This window comes from Camponotus floridanus, unplaced genomic scaffold (genome assembly GCF_003227725.1).
Source record: "Camponotus floridanus strain SB8 unplaced genomic scaffold, Cflo_v7.5 scaffold3, whole genome shotgun sequence".
In the NCBI taxonomy this organism is placed as follows: Eukaryota; Metazoa; Arthropoda; class Insecta; order Hymenoptera; family Formicidae; genus Camponotus; species Camponotus floridanus.
The window spans coordinates 316,553-336,980 of NW_020229436.1; the positions used below are offsets into that span (position 1 = coordinate 316,553).

Consider the following 20,428-nt stretch of genomic DNA (forward strand, 5'->3'; position numbering starts at 1 on the left):
TATCTCTTTCGTGAGTCGCGGATCGCACGTATCCGTTCAAGCCATTCTAATTATTTCTCTTATCAATGAACGTCTCATGCGGGCGATACGAATAAGTGAGCAATTAATTTTCTGATGGCGCCGATAACCGATGACTATAATTAATATCTTTGTTTATAATTATCGCGGAGAATTTGAAATATCGCGTTTTCAATCATTTCTCTAGACTGCCATCGCTGGAGAAATCCGCCCCGAAGACTTTCTACTTCGGCATGGACGAAGCATTGTCGAATGAGTCGCGAAATTGCGTGGACCAGCATATGGAGCAAATACAGTCCAGGTTGCAAGCTAGAGAGGTCAATGGATCGATCGAATGCCACGACTATACAGATGATGTGAGTGATATTCTGTTTCATTTATTATATCGATAAAATTACAAGTTTATATAATATAATATTGTTTATATAATATAGTATAGTTATTTATTTAAAACGAAAAGAGTGAAGAGATTTTTGTTACAATATTTGCGATTGTCAGGGCAAGAGCGGAATGGAGGATATTTCTTTAAAATTACGGCCCACGTTACCTAAGAAACAGTTGGAAATTCCGCGGTTCTCACCATCGGCAGCGTGGAGGCTATTATCAGCCTTAGAAGCACCAGGACCAAACATGAGTACAGCGAGCGAGGAGATTCCAGTAAGTACACGATGAATGTATTAATAACTAGAGAATACTTTAGTGTAATTAGCAAGTAATATAATTATCAAATCAAAAAATTAAAGAGCGTATAAATTGTACGGAATATTTCCGGTTAAGAGATCACGAAACATTTGATATCAGGTGATGTTTGAGGAACGCATCGAACGTTTATCGAGGCCGCCTCCGCCACTAATTGCTCTTGGCCCGCGAAGTTCGCATGATAAATCAGGCGATTCTGGCATATCCGGCGATGCTGGTGCAGTTAATGATGATTCATTAGACATCAGCACCAATACTAATAACAATAGATTGAAAACTCCGGCGACAAGACCTACGTGGACGCCGCAGCAGGATTTGGGCGAAGAATCTAGTAGCGATGCTGGCGTGGACTCGCCTCCACCAATGCCGACTCCCGTCAAGTTTCCACCCAGAGCACACGTGTTCTCGTTATCGTTACCGCGCGACGACAATCGCATGTATCTATACAATCCGGATCCAAAGAGCAAAGAAGGCTCGACCTTCAACTCGCTACAGAAGCTGAAGAGATCAGTATCGGGCGCTCTCGGGCTCAGTCCGTTGGACCTCGAGAGGAAACGTACTCGCGATGTCCTCGATGACAACTGGTTACTGTCGACAAGCGCGCCGACATCGCTACAACACACGCAGATCACGGACGCGACGCGATCTTCACCATCCGGTTGGAAACCCAGTTTCGACGATGAAGATGATGACGAAGATTTGGTGGAAGATTTGGAGGATCGCGGCGATTTTCCCATGATTATGAAGCCGCCCTCGTTCTCTTATCTGGCTTCAGGCGGCCATGTGATGTATTTGCCCGAATCCAACGATTCTCAATATCAATCTCAAAGTTCGAATTACAGGAGCAATATGGTGATGGACAGCGAAAAGAATTTCAGCAACAATATCGGCCCGAAGTATCGTAAAAACGGCGTGGATGAATTTAGGAAATCTGACAAAGATATAAAAGAGACGCAATCCAAAAACTCAGCCATTCTTAAAGATAAACCTCTCACGAGCGATGGAAAGGTGAACAATAGATTTTCGAAATCATGCGAAAATATTTCCGAAATGAAACAACGGAGCGTTTCGCCCACTACTCAACAAAATCTACAGGATGACAAAGAGGCTGCGTCGGAGGCCAAATCACAATTGAAGAATAATTCGAAAGGTCGAAGATTCACGTTCCAGAGCACTGTGCGACAGATCGAAAGGCGTAGATTAGCGGAAAAGCTATCGCGGGAAGCGGAAGCCAAGGAAAGACAAAGGAAAGGCGAACTAGAGGCGATGCGTAAAGTGGAAGAAGAGTTCCAACGAAAACGTGCCAGAGAAAAGGCCAATATTAGACAACAACTTCGCTTGTACAGTATGGATGAGAATATGAGGTAAATAATCAAAGTTACATTTACATTTTTATTTCCAAAATAAGTCCATTATTAAAGATTTATATCTGTTAAATGCCAAGAAATCTATTATACGTTGACTCTTTCAAACAAAAAACTCTTTTCCATATATCTCCTAGAAATGTATAAAAAAGTGTTTAAAGCGTTATTCTCAAATTGAAATGACTAATAATAAGGATGAAGAAAAAGACCAAAAATAGATTATGAATATCTACATTATCTTAATATGTTTTTAATTTTTTGTTTTTTAATGGATATAGTTTAATTTAGAAATTGTTTAAAAATGAATACAATTCTTTTAATCGTTTATATAATAATTCTTTGCTAGTTTTAGGTTTAAAAATTGTAAACTGTTTGCTTTTGTTTATCAACATATTGAAATTATTAGTAGCTTGCCCACTGTGTGGGACAGCTCGCAATTATCTCGCGCGGATCCGGATGGCGCGCCGTCATCATCCGCATCGTCGCCGACGTCAGTCCCACCGACGAAGTTGGCGACCATACGAAAGAGCAGTGTTAGCAGTGACGAATATCTGCGTAAGAGAGCGCCCAGCACGGATTCTAGGCAACAACAACAACAACAACATCAGCAGCAACAGCCGAGAGAGTACAAGGATTACCGGCCAAAGTATTATGACTGGACGCCCAATGAATCGTCGTCGCACCTGGAATATAAGCAAACAACGGTACATCCCAAGGTGGTCTGCGACATTCCCAAGAGTTCGGCCGTCTTTGTGGATGCACACACGACCACTGGTAAAACCGCGAATCTCAGTTCTACGCCTAGGTCTGACAATTACAGGTAAATATGACAACGAAATTGTGGTTTTCATAATAACGACATTAATCTTTTTGATATAATATTCTCGAGCCTCAGAATTAAAATTAAATTAATACGTATTTTCCTTTAGAATAAGTTTTCTCCGAAAGATCGGAAATATTTTTACGCTCAAAATAATTTTTTTATTAAAGAAATTATAAAAATATATAAAAGTTTCTCTTAAATTGATTTATTTCATTTTTACATTTGTATTTAGATTTACATAAGTAATACACCGTGCAATGTTTGAGCGCAATGAAAGAAAATGAATGTTTTAATACTAAGACTAAAGGGTTCAGAAGGGTAAAGGTCTCCTCTACTATGCAATACGTATATATGAGAAGAGCCCGTCATTCCAAAGAGTCTCTATGAATTCACTTTCACTCACGTGCTCGCGGCCATGTCAGACTCTGCCGCCCGTATACAACAGTCCGCGATTGCGAGACGAAACCGCTAATGGCGAATAATTCTCTAACGTGTTACCTAACAGGAAAGATTTTGCTCACGGGGCCGTAGCGGCGAGATCTTCCTTAGCGAGCAGCGACAGCGAGCTATCGCAACCTAACACAAGACCGCATTCCAGGCAAACTGGCAAGAGTAAACCCCTTCGATCTAGGTACGTTCGATATAATCTGGCCTCTTTGATTTCCGCTTGAGATAATGATTCTCCTGAGAATGTTTCCCGAAATGATATTGTTGTCGACGGACATAATGCCTGAAAGGGAGGTTTTGAGTAGAGATTCGAATGACATTTATGATTTCTGGTACACTCCTTATACTGAAGTGAGCGCGAGCAATATAACAATTCTCTCTTTTCAATTTGTTAAATAAAAATCAAATACGATTACAAAAAATGATAACGCTTTTCTTGTACTTGTTCTCAGAATTTTTTTTCTTGTATTTTATTTTATAAAGTAAAAAATATTAAAATTATTTAGTTTAAAAATTGTACTTTTAATTATTTTATTTTTTTTATATATATAAAAGACATTTTTTATCATTTCTTTCTCAGAAATCTAGAAAAGTATGTATTATGTAATCTTTCAAATTTACTTTTACATCTCTTCTTTTTTTCAATCTAAAGTCTAAAATCTATTTTCTGTATACTTGCTTCAGTATAAATAGAACTCATAATATAAATCATAACTCATAATATAATATAATAGTTTGTTATCTTGATATTACAGTTGATATTTGATGCGACAGCTTCTTTTGCAAATTTGTCTTCGTTGCAAGTTAATAAATATGAGTATTAATGTTCGCTAGAAACGTAGTAATTAAATCTACTAATCGCACTCGTAGATAAGAACTCGCGCGTATCGTGCGATTACTAATTCTTGGCTTTCTGATTTTTTATCCTGCACAGGTTTTAAGGTGGGCGTAAAGTAAGTAGTCTTAACACCTCTAGTCATTTAACAACGCTTCATTAAACCAAGCCAAGTACGATCGCGCTTCTAACTACGTATTGGGCGAGCATATATAGGTGTGGCGAGCATCGTGCGATAAATCAACGCATCTCTCACAATAGTCGAACGCGTTACGTCTAAAAGAAAGATCGTCGCGATATTGCGTCTTGGTTTATCTTCCGATGCGTGGAACGCCGGCAAACGTCCTCCACTCTTGCGACCGCGTGCATCTATATAAGGATTATGTTAATATTTTACTAGATCCACTCGCGGAGAATAGGTGTTTGCCTTGGCGTTCAGCGCGTTGACAAATACAGCAGAGGCGTCACGTGCGTTCGACCGTTCACGAAATATTGATTCTTCACAAACGAAAGTGATTTTTTTTTCAAAAAACAGAATATTGACTCTCCATTAAAATATTAGTTTTTGATGGAAACTAATATTATACTTGTCTTATTATCAATGACTTTTATTTAGTTATTTATTTAGTTATTTATTTATAGAGACTTATATAAAAAGATTTTTGAGTTTGTTTTAAAAAAAGATTTTTATAAATATAAAGGACAAAATACATACACATACATGTGTGTAGATATATATGATATTTTTAAAATAATTTATATAGGAAAATTATTTTCTTAAGTTAATTCACATGTATTGTTACTTTGGAAATTTACTCGCAACATGCGATGATGAAATTCGTCGCGAGTCGTGACGTTCTCTGCTGATTCCAAAGTAGGAAATATGAGGAGGTGTCGAAACGGAGCGAAAAGAGTAAGAAACGGTTAACTAGGTCGGCTAGCCCAGCACGCAGCGAGGAAGCCGTCAGTTCGGAGGACGAGAGCCCGGTGCAGCCGATCAAACAAGAGCGAAGCCCTATGAACGGTTTCGTATTGAACGGAGTGCAGCCCTTCGTGAGGGAGAAGAGCTATCGACCTATTTCTTTCAATCCCCAATCACCTCCGCCTATTCCAAGTTAGAAGGCCTTTACAGATCTTGAAGATTATTCAAGATCTTAACAAAATTGTGCAAAAAAAAGATCTGATTCATATATCTTTTTGTATGAAAAATATTGAATTTAGGAGACTTCATGTATTTTTGTACACTTGATATATTTATCTTAACCAGAATTACCGCAAGATAGCTATATAAAAACGTTATATAAATGTTTCATAATAGATATATGAAATGTGAAATGTTAAGCTATAAATTTTTTGAAATTTTATAAATTGAGATTTTATAATTGATAAGATTTTATAATTAAAATTTACAGAGAAATAGGTTTTTTAATGCGATTTAGAAAATATTTTTCGAGAGCCCCGTACTTTACAAGAATGTATATAACAGTAATTGTAATAATGCAACCGTGGTAATCATTATGTACGCGTGAAGACTAATGTCAAGTAATATTTTATATATGATGTGTAACAAGTAACAACACGATCTAACTCCTAACCAAATGTGTTCCATACAATTCTTGATACGTCCACTTACTATTTATATATGTCGTAAGTATTAACAAACAAAGCAAAAGCTGAATCAAAGACCATAATCTTACATCATTTCGCGCGCGAAATTGTTTTTATATTCAGTTATAAAATTGCGTCGCGAAAAATATCAATAATACCGGGTACTTATTACTTAAACAGGTTTAGGGCAATATTTTGTAATTATGTACAGGTAACAATTGCAGGCGACTGCAGATATTTGCTCATGTAATGTAATCAAAGAATAATGTTGTTATTGAGTATGTGTGAATTTTTTCTTTATCCTTTTCCCACATTTTTTCAACAGGTAAAAAAATGTGCAGAAATTGCATTAAAGTTATAGGAACTATATTATATCAATTATATTTACAATTATTGATATTTTTATTATGCATATAAAAAAACTGAACTATGAGTCTTACGTAGTATTATATTTAAACATTTACAGTTTAATTATTTATATTATATTTTTTCGTTTTACTTTTTCTTTTAAAAACTGAAGAAAAAGATATTAAATATACTTCGTGTGAAATTTGCCGCCAAATCGGCGCACGACTAACAATCAAATTCAGGTAGTTGTTACTTCATATAGCATTGTTCGTGCATTTCGAATCTGAAGTCCACAGAACAAACAATAAAAAATGAGCTCGCCGGGTTTCTCAAGGAATGTTTTGTCATCCACCCCTTCTTTAGCTAACGTGTATGTTTTCATTGTACTCGTGTCTTCTTAAAATCGCATTATATTTTTAGTTTCTCATCTACAGATGAGTTACGGTATACGTGTATATATGATCAGAAAAATATTGTTACATCTTATTTTTAAAATTAATTGCCAGCATGTACTTTTATTACTTTAGACAAGTGCAATTTGAATCAATATTAAACGAAAATAGCAGTGATGAAGAAGAGTTTAGTATTCCAACAGCTCAGGCAATCGCTGCAGTGCAAAAGCAACCAAGCAATGACGGTTCTGCAATGCAAATTGACAATTTTACTGATAAAGACGAGGCTAGTATTTTTTCGAATTCATGCACTAAAATTATTTCAAACTGTTTTAAATAATTTTGATAAATTTTTTCTCATTCTCATTTTCTCCTTCACACAATTATTATTTTACTTATTTTTTATTATTACAATATATTAGCTCTCTGTGAATAAAATAGTAGTAATATGATTTCTTGGAGAAAATTGATAAATTTGCGCCTTAACAAAAAGTATGTAAGATTAATGAATTTTATGGCTTTTATTGTGTGAATTTTAACAATATCTATTACAAAAATACAAGTTGTATTTTTCTTCGTAGATCATTTTAGCTATGATTTGGTCGAGCAATCAACTGGGCGCAGCCTACTACAACATTCTCACGTCCGAATTGTTCGTGATGGACGATACCTACGATGACAATATTCATTTTAACATCACCAAGACACTGTATAAGCAATGTCAACCGCGTTATGTCGTCACGATCTCCGGTACGTCCGACGAGTTTCTTGCAGCGCTCGAGACTTTGATAACGTCGGAAACGTCAAGCGAATTGAACAGATCACCGGGAACGAGCAGTGCGGGGCTGACGCAGGTCTCGCTGAGGGTGATGCGGAAGAGGGAATACGGCTTCAACAGATGCTATCACAGAGTTCGATGTCTCAAGCTCGAGTCGGAGCCGGCAAACGCCAACAACGTCGAGAGACTTATCTTTCTTCAGGGCCTGTTGAATTTCAAATCGATCGTCATGATACATACGCTGGGTTTACTCTTGATCTACATTGATCAACATTGGAGCAATATCGCGTTGGATCCTTCCGGCAGACCTAGTTTCGTATCTTTAACTAGCATAACATTGTGAGTCTCTCTGACTTCACGTTGGGATCTAATATCTTATTGTTAGACATGAGATGTTTGATACAATCATGGAATTTAATTCACTGAAAACTTTCTGAGAATCGTTTTTTATTAAAAAAAAAACATCTCTGATTCCTTGTCGAATTAAATCTTTCTTCGCAATTATATTTTTTTAACAATGGATAAATTGTATTATCGCAATTTAAATTTATATTTTTCGATTTTGTTATACATTTTTTTTATATGAATATTTTTCCACGAGATGCGATTATATTTCACAATATATGCTAATTCTTTTACTGTGTATTGGGATGTAGACGTGACATTGTCATGATAAATGACGATACTTACGAGGCATTAAATATCGTGCACGCCAGACATCATCCGAGTCTTTTCAAGTGTGGTGATGCGGCATCGAAAAAACAAAGTGGTAGCTTATTCATCCTTCTGAGCCGTTGCCAATCGCGACCCGGAGCGCAATATTTGTGGCAAGTATTCATGGCCACATTGTTGTTGTATTTTTTTATATAATTATTATACTTTATATAACGTTTCATTATATGAAGTAATATTTTAAATAAAGACTTATGTATATATTGTAGGAGAACATTGCGACATCCCACAAGAAACATCGAAATTCTTAATCAAAGATTCGAAGTCGTCGAGTTTTGCCTTAATCCAGATAACCAGAGTATTGTCGAAAATTTAATGTCATGTTTGAAACACATTTATCGTTTGACTAATGTTATTCTGGATCGATATTTAGCGCAGCAAGCTAAAGTTTCTGATTGGCGACGATTGCACAAGGTTTATTAAATTTCTCTTTTCACGACATAATTTCATAATTATTATGTTTTTATTATATGTTTATTTAACATTCTATTTTATATTTCACCTAGACGATATCTTCCATAATTTATATCGCCGATATATGTGAAAAACGCCATGAAAAAGTAAAACTGTTTCGTAAAATCGTCGATAGTATCACGAACGAAGTACGTTACGTCAAATATTTTATCGAATATATAGTGGACTTTAGCTCAAAGAAATCCGAAAACGATTTCATCGTCCGAACAAACGTGGATTCACACTTGGATAAATGTAAGCTAATTTTGATCTGTTTCGCACAATTCAAGATAAATATTTCTTTTTTACGAAAAAAATTGAAATTCTTGAATCGGAAATGATATTCCAAATGATATTCCAAAAATTACATCGTTGCACTTGTGCACTCAACCGTCTAAATTTTGTATATCATGTTTCCATTATAAATGCAGTGCATCACATAAGAGGCACTTTATCCGAGACCCTGACACGAATGGGAGAGAAAGATATGAAAGATTATCTTCCACCATCGGTGACAACCTGCAAGATGGTATACATACCGAATATTGGATATCTCTTAGCAATAACTGGATGGAATCCATCACCAGCCGACAATGCGGATTTGGAGAATTTAGAATTCAAATTTGTTAGCAATAATATACGTTATTATAAAAGTCCCAGTGCTAAAGGTTTTTTATTGTTATATAATTTTCTAATAATATATGTACACGTGCAGTAGCTTGAAAAATATCGTTTTTTTATGCATAAATCATTTATTTGCTCGGTTCCAGAATTAGACAATACTGTAGGAGATATATTATTAAGGATCAACAAGCGAGAGAGTTATATTATACTGAAGCTCGTGAAATATATAAATAAACATGCCGCATCAATCTTTAATGCGATTCAATTGTGCGCTGAATTAGACACGTGAGTGAATTAGATACTTTTTGATTTTTTTATGAAAAAGAATTGTGTGAAATTATAATAATATAAATCGTAAGAAAAAGATCAAAGATCAAAACAGTTTAAAATTTTAAGAAACTTTAGATAGGTCGTTAGATAAAATTTTGGGCACCTCAATTATTTTATCAGGTTGTTGGCATTTTATGTAGTTGCTCGAGAATACAATTACATAAAGCCGAATATGGTGGAACGCCAGATTATAGCTGTGGAACAAGGTCGTCACCCGTTGCAGGAATTTCTAACAACCTTCGTTCCAAATGACACCTATTCCGGAGACGAAAAGAGCCGCATAAAAATTTTGACCGGTCCGAATGCTTCTGGCAAGAGCACATATCTCAAACAAATTGCACTTATTGTATTTATGGCTCACATCGGTTGCTATGTACCGGCTAAATCGGCCACTATAGGAACAGTGACTCATATCCTGACCCAAATTACGTCCGTGGACAGCATTGCTCTAAATGCGAGCATGTTCTTGCAAGATATGCGACAGGTATAAATAGCATTTTTCAAAAAAGATTACTTGAAAAATTTATTTAAAGGAGCAAATATATTGTTAAGTGTAAGTACTATTTTTCAATGAACTCATCATTTATCGATCTTGTAGATAAACTCCGCTCTCTACGCGGCCACGCCAAATTCTATCGTCATTTTAGACGAATTCGGAAACGGGACGTCCGAGGTGAGTGGCTTGTCATTGCTCGCAGCTGTATTAAATAATTTTGTCGAGCGCGGTATTTACTGCCCACACGTTTTTGTGGCCACGCATATGCATCGAATAATGAGCATGTTGCCGCAAAATCCGATAATCGAGGAACAGGTAAAATATGCATCTTTTATTTCATTTTATTACTTTAATTATTTATTTATTTATTACATTTTTATTTTTATTTACTTGTACTTAATAATTAAATTTTTATTATATAGACTTTCGAGTTTGTCACAAACAACAACGGTTCCGTGGCGTATCTTTATCGTATAACTTCTGGACACGCGACATGTAGTTTCGCACATGTAGCTGCGCGAAGTGCGGGTTTGGATGAACGAATTGTCAAGCGAGCATTAGAGGTAATTGTTGAAGAAATTTCTCACATGTGTGAAGTAAAATAATTTAATAACATTTGATTATTTAATCATGAAAGTCACTAAAAGTCGAGGACTTTTCTCAGGTGTATGAAAAATTTAAAGTTGACGAGTTACCTCCACGACTACCAGAAGCTGCAGGCCAAGAGAGAGACAAGTGAGAATTATATTTTGATATAATAAAATATTTACACTTTTGATCAAAAATTAAGTTTATTTGTTGCAGTTGTGAGTGTATAATAATAATCGTGTGATTTATGTATTTTTAGAGCAACGAGAATCATTGAACGATTATTGGAATCTAAGAATTTTGATCTGGAAGAGTTGAAATCGTTGGTTCGTCAAGTCACGGAACAACAACAAATTGTAAAAAAATAAGGAATATTGAAATCGGAAATTTTAAGAAAGAAGAAATTACAGTGAATTATTTAGATATTTAACGATAAGAACTATTTCAATTTAATTTCTCATAGAAAAGACGACAAAAACTTTTTTAATATAGTTAATAATTTTCTTCAATATTCCGAGGATTTTCGTCCTCAATATAATAATCGATACTTTATAAAACAACGTTGAATTACAATTTAAAAAAAACCTAAATCTAAAACTTTCTAGATTTTAAGAATTTTTATTTTTTAAAAATATTATCTAAAAATCCGGAATCCTAAAACGAGCAAATGGTATGAAAACGTGCGTAAAAATAAAGTTTACTGTTTTATCCGGAAGGTTCAGTACTCATTTCGCCGAGCGAAGCCCAGATGTCATCGACGCTGTCATTTGCACGTCGCGCCAATGACGTCGCGCCGACAGATGTCGGCACGATCGGCGCGTGCCGTCCGGGAGCTGGCGCCCTCGCAGCTCTTCCGTTGTCAATAACGGACACTGGCAGTGTATCCCGGCACGAAAGCAAACGGTCGTCCTGTCGTCCTCTCGGCGCGAGATAGATACTCCAACGGCCAAGCCGCGGATACGATTCGGCTGATTCGCGGACGTACGTATTCGTGTGTGTGTGTGTGCGTGCACGCTCGTTCACGCTGCTCTCCGAGCCTCTCTTGCCATCTCGAGGACGACGACGGGGACGACGACGACGCGGCGCGAACGATCGGCCAGGAGACGAACGGGAACCGCGACTAGATACATATCGGGCGTGCCTTGAAGTCTAGAGGAGAGCGCCGTTCCTAGATCGGGGATTAGCGACCTAGGGCGTAGAGAAAGAGAGAGAAAGGAAAGCTTCGTCGTCGAGGAGCGAAGAGGAGGGAAGAGAGAGACGGAGAAGTTCGACCGGCCGCCGCGCGAGTTTGAACGCTGCCGTTAACTGTCAACCGTCGTCGTCGCGCGATTTCATCTTCGTCCCTCGTTTCTTTCTCTCTCTCTCTCTCTCTCTTCCTCTCGCTCGGAGCCGATTAATCGGCCGCGTGCGAGACCCCGTTGCACGGTGCTAGTAACGGAAGAAGCCGGGCGCGTTTTATGGTGCCGAACGCGGTGTGCGAGACCGATTAAATGACCATGGATCACGGTACGTGCAACATCGACGTCGGCCACAACATAAACATCCAGAGGACCGACGGTGAGTGCGAGAATATCCCTAGATTATTTTACGTATGTATGTCTTAAGCTTAAGCGCGCGTTTCTCCCTCTCGTCGCTGTTGCAGTCGCTTCGTCTCGCACCTTCCTCCCTCTCGCTCTCGGCTTGCCTTATTTCGCTTCGAGAAATTCCTTTCTTTCCTTCATTCCCGATTATTCATTTCCGTTTATTTCCGCGTCTCTCTTTCTCTCTTGATACTTCACCTCGAGAGGAGAGATCTCTCGCAGAAATATCTCGAGATATTTCTTCTATTCTTTATATCTTCGATTTCCATTGTTTCGTCCTCGTTCTTTCTCTCTCTCTCTCTCTCTTCTCGCTTGCTCGAGCTCGCTCGTACGTCTCTGTCCGCGATCGCTGTCACGCGGCCAATCGTACCGTGCGGCGATGCGATTCCGATCGAGGCACGATAATCGCGCGTGGGCCCGATCAATGTTCACCCTTTTCGTCATCGACCGGTCTTTTGTACATCCGAACTCGCTCCCATGTAGGGGAAAATTCGCAAAGCTCTCTTCCGCGGTTCGCACGAGGTCTCTTTCTGTCTTCGACGACCTCGTTATATTTGTTTTCCTTTTTTGTCGAGATTTCGATACCTTCTTTTATGCTTTGTAATACTTTCGAATTGTTCGCGATGTGTGAGGTTGTTTACGCAATGATTTGTCGAGATTATAATCGAGATTATAATGTATGTAGTAAATATACAAGAAATATTCTAATATTTCCGCGCGAGTTTGATTCTTTCGAATAGATTCTCAAAAATTAAAACAGATTGCTTTTTAATTAAAATGTGAAGATAAATTGTTGCTAAATTACAAGCTCAAAACAATATTCAACAATTTTTGTAAATTTTAAATTTGAAGAAACAAATGGCGAAGATTAATTTTTCATTTAATCCGTATAAATTTTTCAAAGCTCTATGCATGTATATTTATGCATGTACGTATTTACGGATGTTACGTATTTTGATGTTGAATATTCTAAGAAAAACTTTTCGAAGCATAAAATAGTACCGTTAAAATTTTATGCGTTATTAAGTTGCTCTTTATTCTGTATACATGATAATTTTTTTGCGTCGACAATTTTAATTTCTAAGAGATGTAGGATATGGCAATTCCATGAAGATGACAAAAAGTAAAGAGTATCGAAAGAATAATATCAGGCTTTCTTCGAAGTCGCTTCTAAGGATGTCCTATCACGTGCCATCCGAATTTTTTCGAGCGGGCGGATAATAACGGACATCAAGCCGCCGATCGAGCCGCAAGACGGCACTTCCTTTCACCACGTATTATGTTGTTCCCGACATGTAGAACGAGACCAAAAATCTCGCGAACTCCCAACGCGAGCGGGTTACGTTCTCGTTAGCGTAATCGAAGAACGGAAGCTCGAAGTGGCGTCACGAGAGAGAAACGCGGTTCGCGTTAATTTCTAAAACACCGAGCTACTTTTTGCCAAGTAAAAAAAAATTTTTTATATAAAAAGCGACTAAATTTGTGTACAGAATTGGTAGAACACTCGCTTTAATAAGACAATTTCATTGGCAAAATGTTCCTCACAGTCACTTATAAATTCCTAAAATGCAAACATTTTTTTATATTCTTTCTTTACTATTTTTTAAATTAAAAAATAAGGGAGTATTTTATAATAATAGTATATGTTAGAATTGTGTGGAAAAAAGATGGTGGTTTTAAAATACCAAGGCTTTTAATAAAGTTATATACGTAAAGCATTTTATATATAAATGTCGGAGAGCATTGGGGAAAGCAATAATGTGTGTGTTTATGTGCTCTTCTTAATATTTAAAGATAAAATCTTGTTTCATGAATCGCGAACTTCTTTATAATTTTTTAAATTAAAAAGAAAGGAAGTATTTTTTAAATAATAATAATATATATTAGAATTAAAAAAAGATGATTGTTTTAAAATACTAAGGCTTTTGATAAAGTTATATACGTAAAGTATTTTATATATAAATGTCGGAGAGCATTGGGAAAAGCAATAATGTATGTGTTTATGTGCTCTTCCTAATATTTAGAGATAAAATCTTGTTTTATGAATCGCGAACTTCGAAGATGAAGCCAGTATTTTTGAGTAAACGAAGAGCAGAAATATTAGCTCCAAAATTGACGTCAGCGATATATCTATGTTTTCTTATTGATCCTGTAATTGTTTATATATGTGACATTGCATCGATCATTTGGCATACGTACGTGCTAGCAGGATATAATCGTGTCGTTTAGATTACTGTGGTTATAAGACTGTTTACTGTGGTTGGCTTTGAAAAAGACTGTTTAGTATTCGTAAAATATATAAACGTATATTATTTTTAATATATCTCTGAACATAATTTAATTTTTTTAGTATAATATTATCATTAATGATAAATCAAATTTAATCTAAATTATTAGCCAGAATTTTAAGTAAATTTTTTAATTCGTTACGAGAAATTAATTTCGAGAAAAATAGAAGAGCTAAAACATTTCGAAGGAATAAACTATAAAAATATAAAAGCTCACGCGAACTATCATTCACGCTTCTCTAAATATAACGGTAACGTACGGTATACGGTTGCCATAAATCATTATCGCGTCTGTCTCTATTTCCGCAAAAAGTCTCGCAAATATCTCCGACTTTATATATCGCTCGAAAGTTCGGTTGATTCTCTCAGGAATCTTCCTTGAAAAAAAAAGTTGACAGCACGTGCGGGGATGGCTATATGTTTCGATATTTAATTCAAAAAGAGTGCGACCACCGACGCGCGGGGGCTTATCAACTATAGACGAGGCAGCGCGGAAGTTTCGCTCGGTGCAGTCTGCACGTCGGATGCACATTCGTCGCTGCTAACCGTTACGTTCGCTCGCGAGGCAAGAGGCACACGGTGCAGGAGCAGCGAGCGAGCGGCGCGTTAGGGGAGACTAGCATAATTGATCCGGCAGAGCACACTCCCGCCAGACACAATACACATTTACCTCTCTTTCGAGCCGTGCGAAAATATTCCGCGTAAACGGACCGGCCGCTCGCTCACTGTCGACTCCTGCGTCGTTGAATGCTTATCAGGGCATTCATAATTCGCAACAGTTCCTTAAACCTAACTCACGGCTGCGTACAAGTTTTACATCTCTCCGCTTGTTCGCTCTAAAATTTATCACTTTTTCCCACAGGTGAAAATGTGTTCGGAATTTATCAAATATATATGTGAATTATACTTGTTTCTTCCGAACAATTTTTTTGATAAGTAGTGGAAAAAAGTTATTTCCTTCTTTTATATATATATAATTTTTTAATATTACATATTGTTTTTATTATACATATTATATATTTTTTATTATATATTATTTATTATATATTATTATATATTATATATTTTTATTATATATTATATATTGTTTTATATTATACATTTCTTTTTATAGAGCAGTCTACTAAAACTAGATACGAGATTTGTTCGGGGATTAATTTTGCAGGTTGGCGTAATTCATATAATTCAGCGCGAAAAATTTTATTAGTTATTCCGCGTATAGCGTAGGCGGTAGGATACGAAGCTTGTATTTCGTCGAATGCTTACCAGGGCGTTTATAATTCGCAGAGGTTCTTAAAGGCCGCGCGGGAATTGCTTTATTGTTAACCACTTAAAATTTGTGGCACGCATGGGAAGAAACATCGTTGCGCTTTCGAGCGTTAATCCTTTTACGCAGTTGTTATGTATAATAGTGTAACGCAATTGTTAATAATTCAGATGTATTGTAAAAAAATTCCAGCATCTTCGTACATTATACTTTGTATGAAATACAAAATATCATATCAAAAAGAAAACGATGCAAAATATATTGTAGAGCTTTTTCTATTTATTCAGACTTCGTACTCTAAATAAACTTTTAATAAACAATGATCTATTTTTCATAGCATTAACTATATTACGTGATAGAAGATTAAACAATGACGGAACATTCGTTAATTACGCGGATTATGCACATTATCTCGAGTTATGTTCACACACATTTGTTCTGGAAATAATCTTAAGATCGTTACATTAAACACAAAATTATAATACACAAGTACAAAATTATAATCTTTTAACGAGAAAGAAGCTTTAATTTTTAACTGGTAATTTTCTCGAAACAAATTTTGGCGATAAACTAAAATTTTTTATCACTTAGAGTACGCTAAAGATAATAGATTTATTCTGTCTGTAATGTTTCGTATTCAGTTTTCGCGATGTCGCGTAGTGCCATTTTCACGGCGCACACCTGGTCCGCCAGAAACATGATCGAGTGAATCAGACACGTTACCACCCTCGGACACTTCGGACTTCAGTCGTTCGCATACACATTGTAAACGTGGCACGATCGATATTAGCAACGGGTGCTTGGTTGGACAGCCTCCCACACAATATATATAACTTACGGCTCTTGAGAGGCCGCTTTTTACAGACACAAGCGAATTCGTTGCATTTTCTCGCGCCACACGATTCTTGACATTATTAATTCTTTTACGAGTGTTGCGAAACACACCAAGAAGCCAGGTATCGATCCGTGTGAGTTTCGTATAGGTAATCGGAGACTTGACCTAAAACTAAGACTTGAAGTGGCATATTCTATAATGAATTTAGAGTCTATTTTTCTTTCGAGGATATGACAAGAGATCAGTATGTATTATCTCGTGAAACTTTTCAATTTTCAATATTAAATTTCTTAGCGGAAACTTCGTTCAATGGCACTCCTGTTGAAACAAAATTAATTTGATTTATTGAAAATTAAAGTTTCTTTCTTCATTTGTTCGTTTACGATCGTATGAGAAATTATTAATTTTTTTTTATCGTTTTGAGTAGAAAATACATATGCATTTATTCTGCAAATTTTTGTAACATATATATATTTTGGATGATTTTAATTTTAGAAAATGATAAAGTGTTACTCGATCGAACGTTGTATTAGTTCATCAGAATGATGTTATTTATAATCTGCTGTATTACTCGTTATGCGGTCATGTCTGGGAACTTCGATTATTTCATATCACGTGTGTCGTACACTTTGCACAATATTAGCCCGCCAACGCGGAATATTTCTAAGGCTTCCACTTATCCTTGGGATTCAAATCGTGAGACGGAGTTTGTCGCTATTTATTCGTTTGTCACAATAGCAATCCATTGACATTTAGATATTTAAATTGCAGCTGCAATTGTACCCGCAAATGAAATTAATTATTTCAAATAATTTATCGAAAATAAAATTACAAATTTAATATTGTATAATATATATTAAATATTACTAATATTCAATATTATATTAATAATATTCAATATTATATAATAGTAATAAGCGAAAATTTACATTCCGGTCTTTATTACGCAATGGCAATTAAATTTACAATAAGTTACAATAATTATTAGCAACTCTTTTTATTATGTTAATAAATTCTATTATATTTCAAGAATATATTTGAAAGTAAATTAGTTCAGCTATCGGAGTTAAGCATCTGGATATGACGCGTTTATATTTATAAGTTTAAGATGTCCTTTCCAGCGCTGCCGCGCGATCGCATTTATCTATCGTGTGTGGCCAGGAAATTTTGCGATGAGAACCAATCGACTTCCGGCTGACCGTGTGTGTACAAATCGAAATTGAATTACGGCGGTCGTATCTCAGCGCGAACTCCCGTGGTCGAGTGCCTCGGAATTAAAGGGAATAGCGCGTTCCGCGATGTGCTTATTCCATATAAATTCATGACTTTACGCTGGGAACACCAAGTCAGCCAATATTTACGTAATAATGGTGTTTACCTTCGTTTCTGCTGCTCTTCATCATAACTCGGCATTATACATACATTCTCATCCACGCCTCTTTGTTGGAACATTGTCGGATACATAAAATTTCTCGAACTTTAGTCCACATTTATGTTCTGTTGAATCTATGTATCATATTCTTGAACGTTACAAGAAGTTTTTAAATCTGCTATGTTTCACAACAATTTCGGAAAAGAACAATATAATAAAATAGTTTGCTCATATAATCAATTTAACGAAAGTAAAAGTAAAAATGTCGTTATTTTTTATTGTAGTTTTTAATTTTGAATATTTTTACAGCTAATTACGTTAAAATGTTGTGTTTAAAATTGTATTTAAAATTGCAAAAATTCTTTGTTATATCCCTCTTTATCGAAATTATTTTTTTTTCTGTTTTTGAGAAAAAGAAATTTACTCTTAATTAAAAGGTTTTCTTGTGCTGATTGATATTTTACAATTTTCTTCGATTGTACCGTTCGATATTTTTATATCGTTGACAGAACATTCGCGCGATCGTTCTTTTATAAGACAATCGGCACGGTTTTTATTAACGCGTTCTCTTGGTCGTTGAATGAGTCAGGCCGGTCGCCAAGAAAGGCAAGGGTTTGCCAATAGCCGGTTACACGCACACGCGTGTATAATCCGTGTGTGATCCGTGGTTAATGCGTGTTAAAGTTTTTATCTAGTTGTGTCCCAAGGATCAAATCAGTCACTTGACAATTACCGATAATTGCAACCTGGAACACTTTATACCCCCGGAAGTGTATCGATCATCGGCTTATCGCGGATCGCTTATCTTCGCTTACCCTAAGTGCATGTGTAAGCATTACTCTCTCTGTTTGTACACAGCGCGTATATTATCTATTTACGCGTGTGTTTTCCCATTTGCGAGACTCATTTTCAAACCTTATGATTATAACTTACAATTAATAATTATTATTACATTAGGAAAAAGCTGCTCAAATCTCATACAAATATAGTTAGGGTGTATATTTCCGAAAATAACTTTTATGTTAATTTTAATTTTGAGATTCTGAAGACTATGGTTTTAATATATCCTAAAAACTTAAGAAATCTATTCTTTTTTGCAATATTTAAATTTCAAAATTTCTTATAAAATATTTTGTTGATTTTATTTTATTTTTTTTTACCAACATTTCTTGCAATATTTAAATCTCTTAGAAAATATTTTGTCGATTTTATTTTTTTTTAACCTAACCAACATCTCTTGCATTAGTTTTATCTTTTGTATTATTTTGTATTAAAAATATTTTTTCTTAAATAACAATATATTACACATACACATTCTTTTATATTTAAATAACATAACTTATTGTATATGCACAATATTTCTTGATTTATAATACTTTTAGGATTTAAATAATATTGTCCAAATTTTATGATTATTAGCCGATCAGATGTTTAGAGGTGTTTCTATATTTTTTTTATATTAAAAAATCATGCATAATAAATTTATTTTAAAATTGCATCTAAAATACTTCAATTATATCTGAAACAAAAGAACCTGGGAAATCATGGAATCTTCAGAGAATTTCTTTACAAAGTTTGAGTTCTCATAACAATTTTTCGTAGATTATCCCGATTAATTTGATATTTAATCGCTGGTGATTTTCTAGAGAAGGAACCTCTTATTTAAGAGGTAATTTCCGGCACTTTGACATATATATTCGATATATCGACATATATAATCGAAGTTTCGATCCGACCTTCTCCAATTAGCGGCTAATTCGTTACGTCATCGCACGATCTCTGAATGAGCCTATTGAGTTCTGCGGTAACGAACGTTTTGGTTCGTTAGCGAACTTATCGGCGGGACGAGTAATTCGCGGGAATTTCTGACACAATTGCCGTAACGCTTTTTTTTTTCACGGGCTCGCATCGCCACGCGCTCTTACGCATAACGCGTACAAATCGCGCTCGATTATAACGCAGCTACGAATCGCATGTACTGAAACGTGGAATGAGAAATGCATGTTCGCGTGTAACAGTTTTTACGCAGCATGATTAGCGGAATGCGTCGTTGAAGCGCAGTTACATCATTACTTTAGATGTAGAAGAAAAGAGATATGTACTGTTCGTGGATATAAAGCATCTGATCATTTATCTTTTCAAATTCAGCAAAAACATCAGCTAAAATTTGTTCCGCGATATTTCAACATTTCTTTTATTTATATAAACACATTTATTATGTTTATATAAAAAATAGAGAATAAAAAAAATGTTATAAAATATTATAAATAATACATATAAATAATACATATAAATAATACATTTAAATATTAGGAACGTATTTTTGTATTAATATTTATTCTGTTTCATTTTTTTTCGTTTCAAAATGTCATCGTGGAGTTTAAAGTTATATTATAATCATACATTCTCACAAGCTGACGTTACAATATATGATGTAAAGTAATCGATGCGGTAACGAAAATTAGACTTGCATCGTCGCTATTTAAAAGTGCACAAAGGCCTCCTACTCGTTTGCATTCAAAATACCAATCGGCCGAATTGGGCCTAACTG

The 20,428-nt window shown here is 35.5% G+C and overlaps 3 protein-coding genes across 10 annotated transcripts in view; all 3 read left to right on the forward strand.

Annotated features, from left to right (window-relative positions):
• The window catches only part of LOC105257654, a 71,252-nt gene extending 65,177 nt beyond the window's left edge, over positions 1 to 6,075 (forward strand). For 3 of the 6 annotated variants that reach the window (XM_011268421.3, XM_011268425.3, XM_025410027.1), the window contains 6 exons: positions 206 to 374; positions 517 to 675; positions 820 to 2,081; positions 2,488 to 2,901; positions 3,410 to 3,535; positions 5,119 to 6,075. In XM_011268421.3, the coding sequence (XP_011266723.1) occupies positions 206 to 374; positions 517 to 675; positions 820 to 2,081; positions 2,488 to 2,901; positions 3,410 to 3,535; positions 5,119 to 5,305 (2,317 nt within the window). In that variant the 3' untranslated portion in view covers positions 5,306 to 6,075. Of the gene's footprint in view, positions 1 to 205; positions 375 to 516; positions 676 to 819; positions 2,082 to 2,487; positions 2,902 to 3,409; positions 3,536 to 4,285; positions 4,812 to 5,118 lie in introns of those variants that run through there. The other 3 variants (XM_011268427.3, XM_011268423.3, XM_011268426.3) reach the window with 3 other exon arrangements.
• Positions 6,076 to 6,649: 574 nt separating this feature from the next.
• On the forward strand, positions 6,650 to 10,919 carry LOC105257680 (mutS protein homolog 5-like). Its single transcript, XM_020029485.2, has 12 exons — positions 6,650 to 6,820; positions 7,116 to 7,651; positions 7,969 to 8,139; positions 8,254 to 8,458; positions 8,551 to 8,752; positions 8,929 to 9,165; positions 9,268 to 9,406; positions 9,572 to 9,935; positions 10,050 to 10,262; positions 10,370 to 10,510; positions 10,612 to 10,682; positions 10,795 to 10,919. The coding sequence occupies exons 1-12, from the start codon at positions 6,650 to 6,652 to the stop codon at positions 10,901 to 10,903; spliced, it is 2,559 nt and encodes an 852-aa protein (XP_019885044.2). The 3' UTR covers positions 10,904 to 10,919.
• Positions 10,920 to 11,414: 495 nt separating this feature from the next.
• LOC105257655 (kinesin-like protein Klp10A) overlaps positions 11,415 to 20,428 on the forward strand; it is a 32,509-nt gene continuing 23,495 nt past the window's right edge. For all 3 annotated transcript variants that reach the window (XM_020029487.2, XM_025410099.1, XM_025410100.1), the window contains exon 1: positions 11,415 to 12,092. In XM_020029487.2, the coding sequence (XP_019885046.1) occupies positions 12,026 to 12,092 (67 nt within the window). In that variant the 5' untranslated portion in view covers positions 11,415 to 12,025. The remainder of the gene's footprint in view (positions 12,093 to 20,428) is intronic.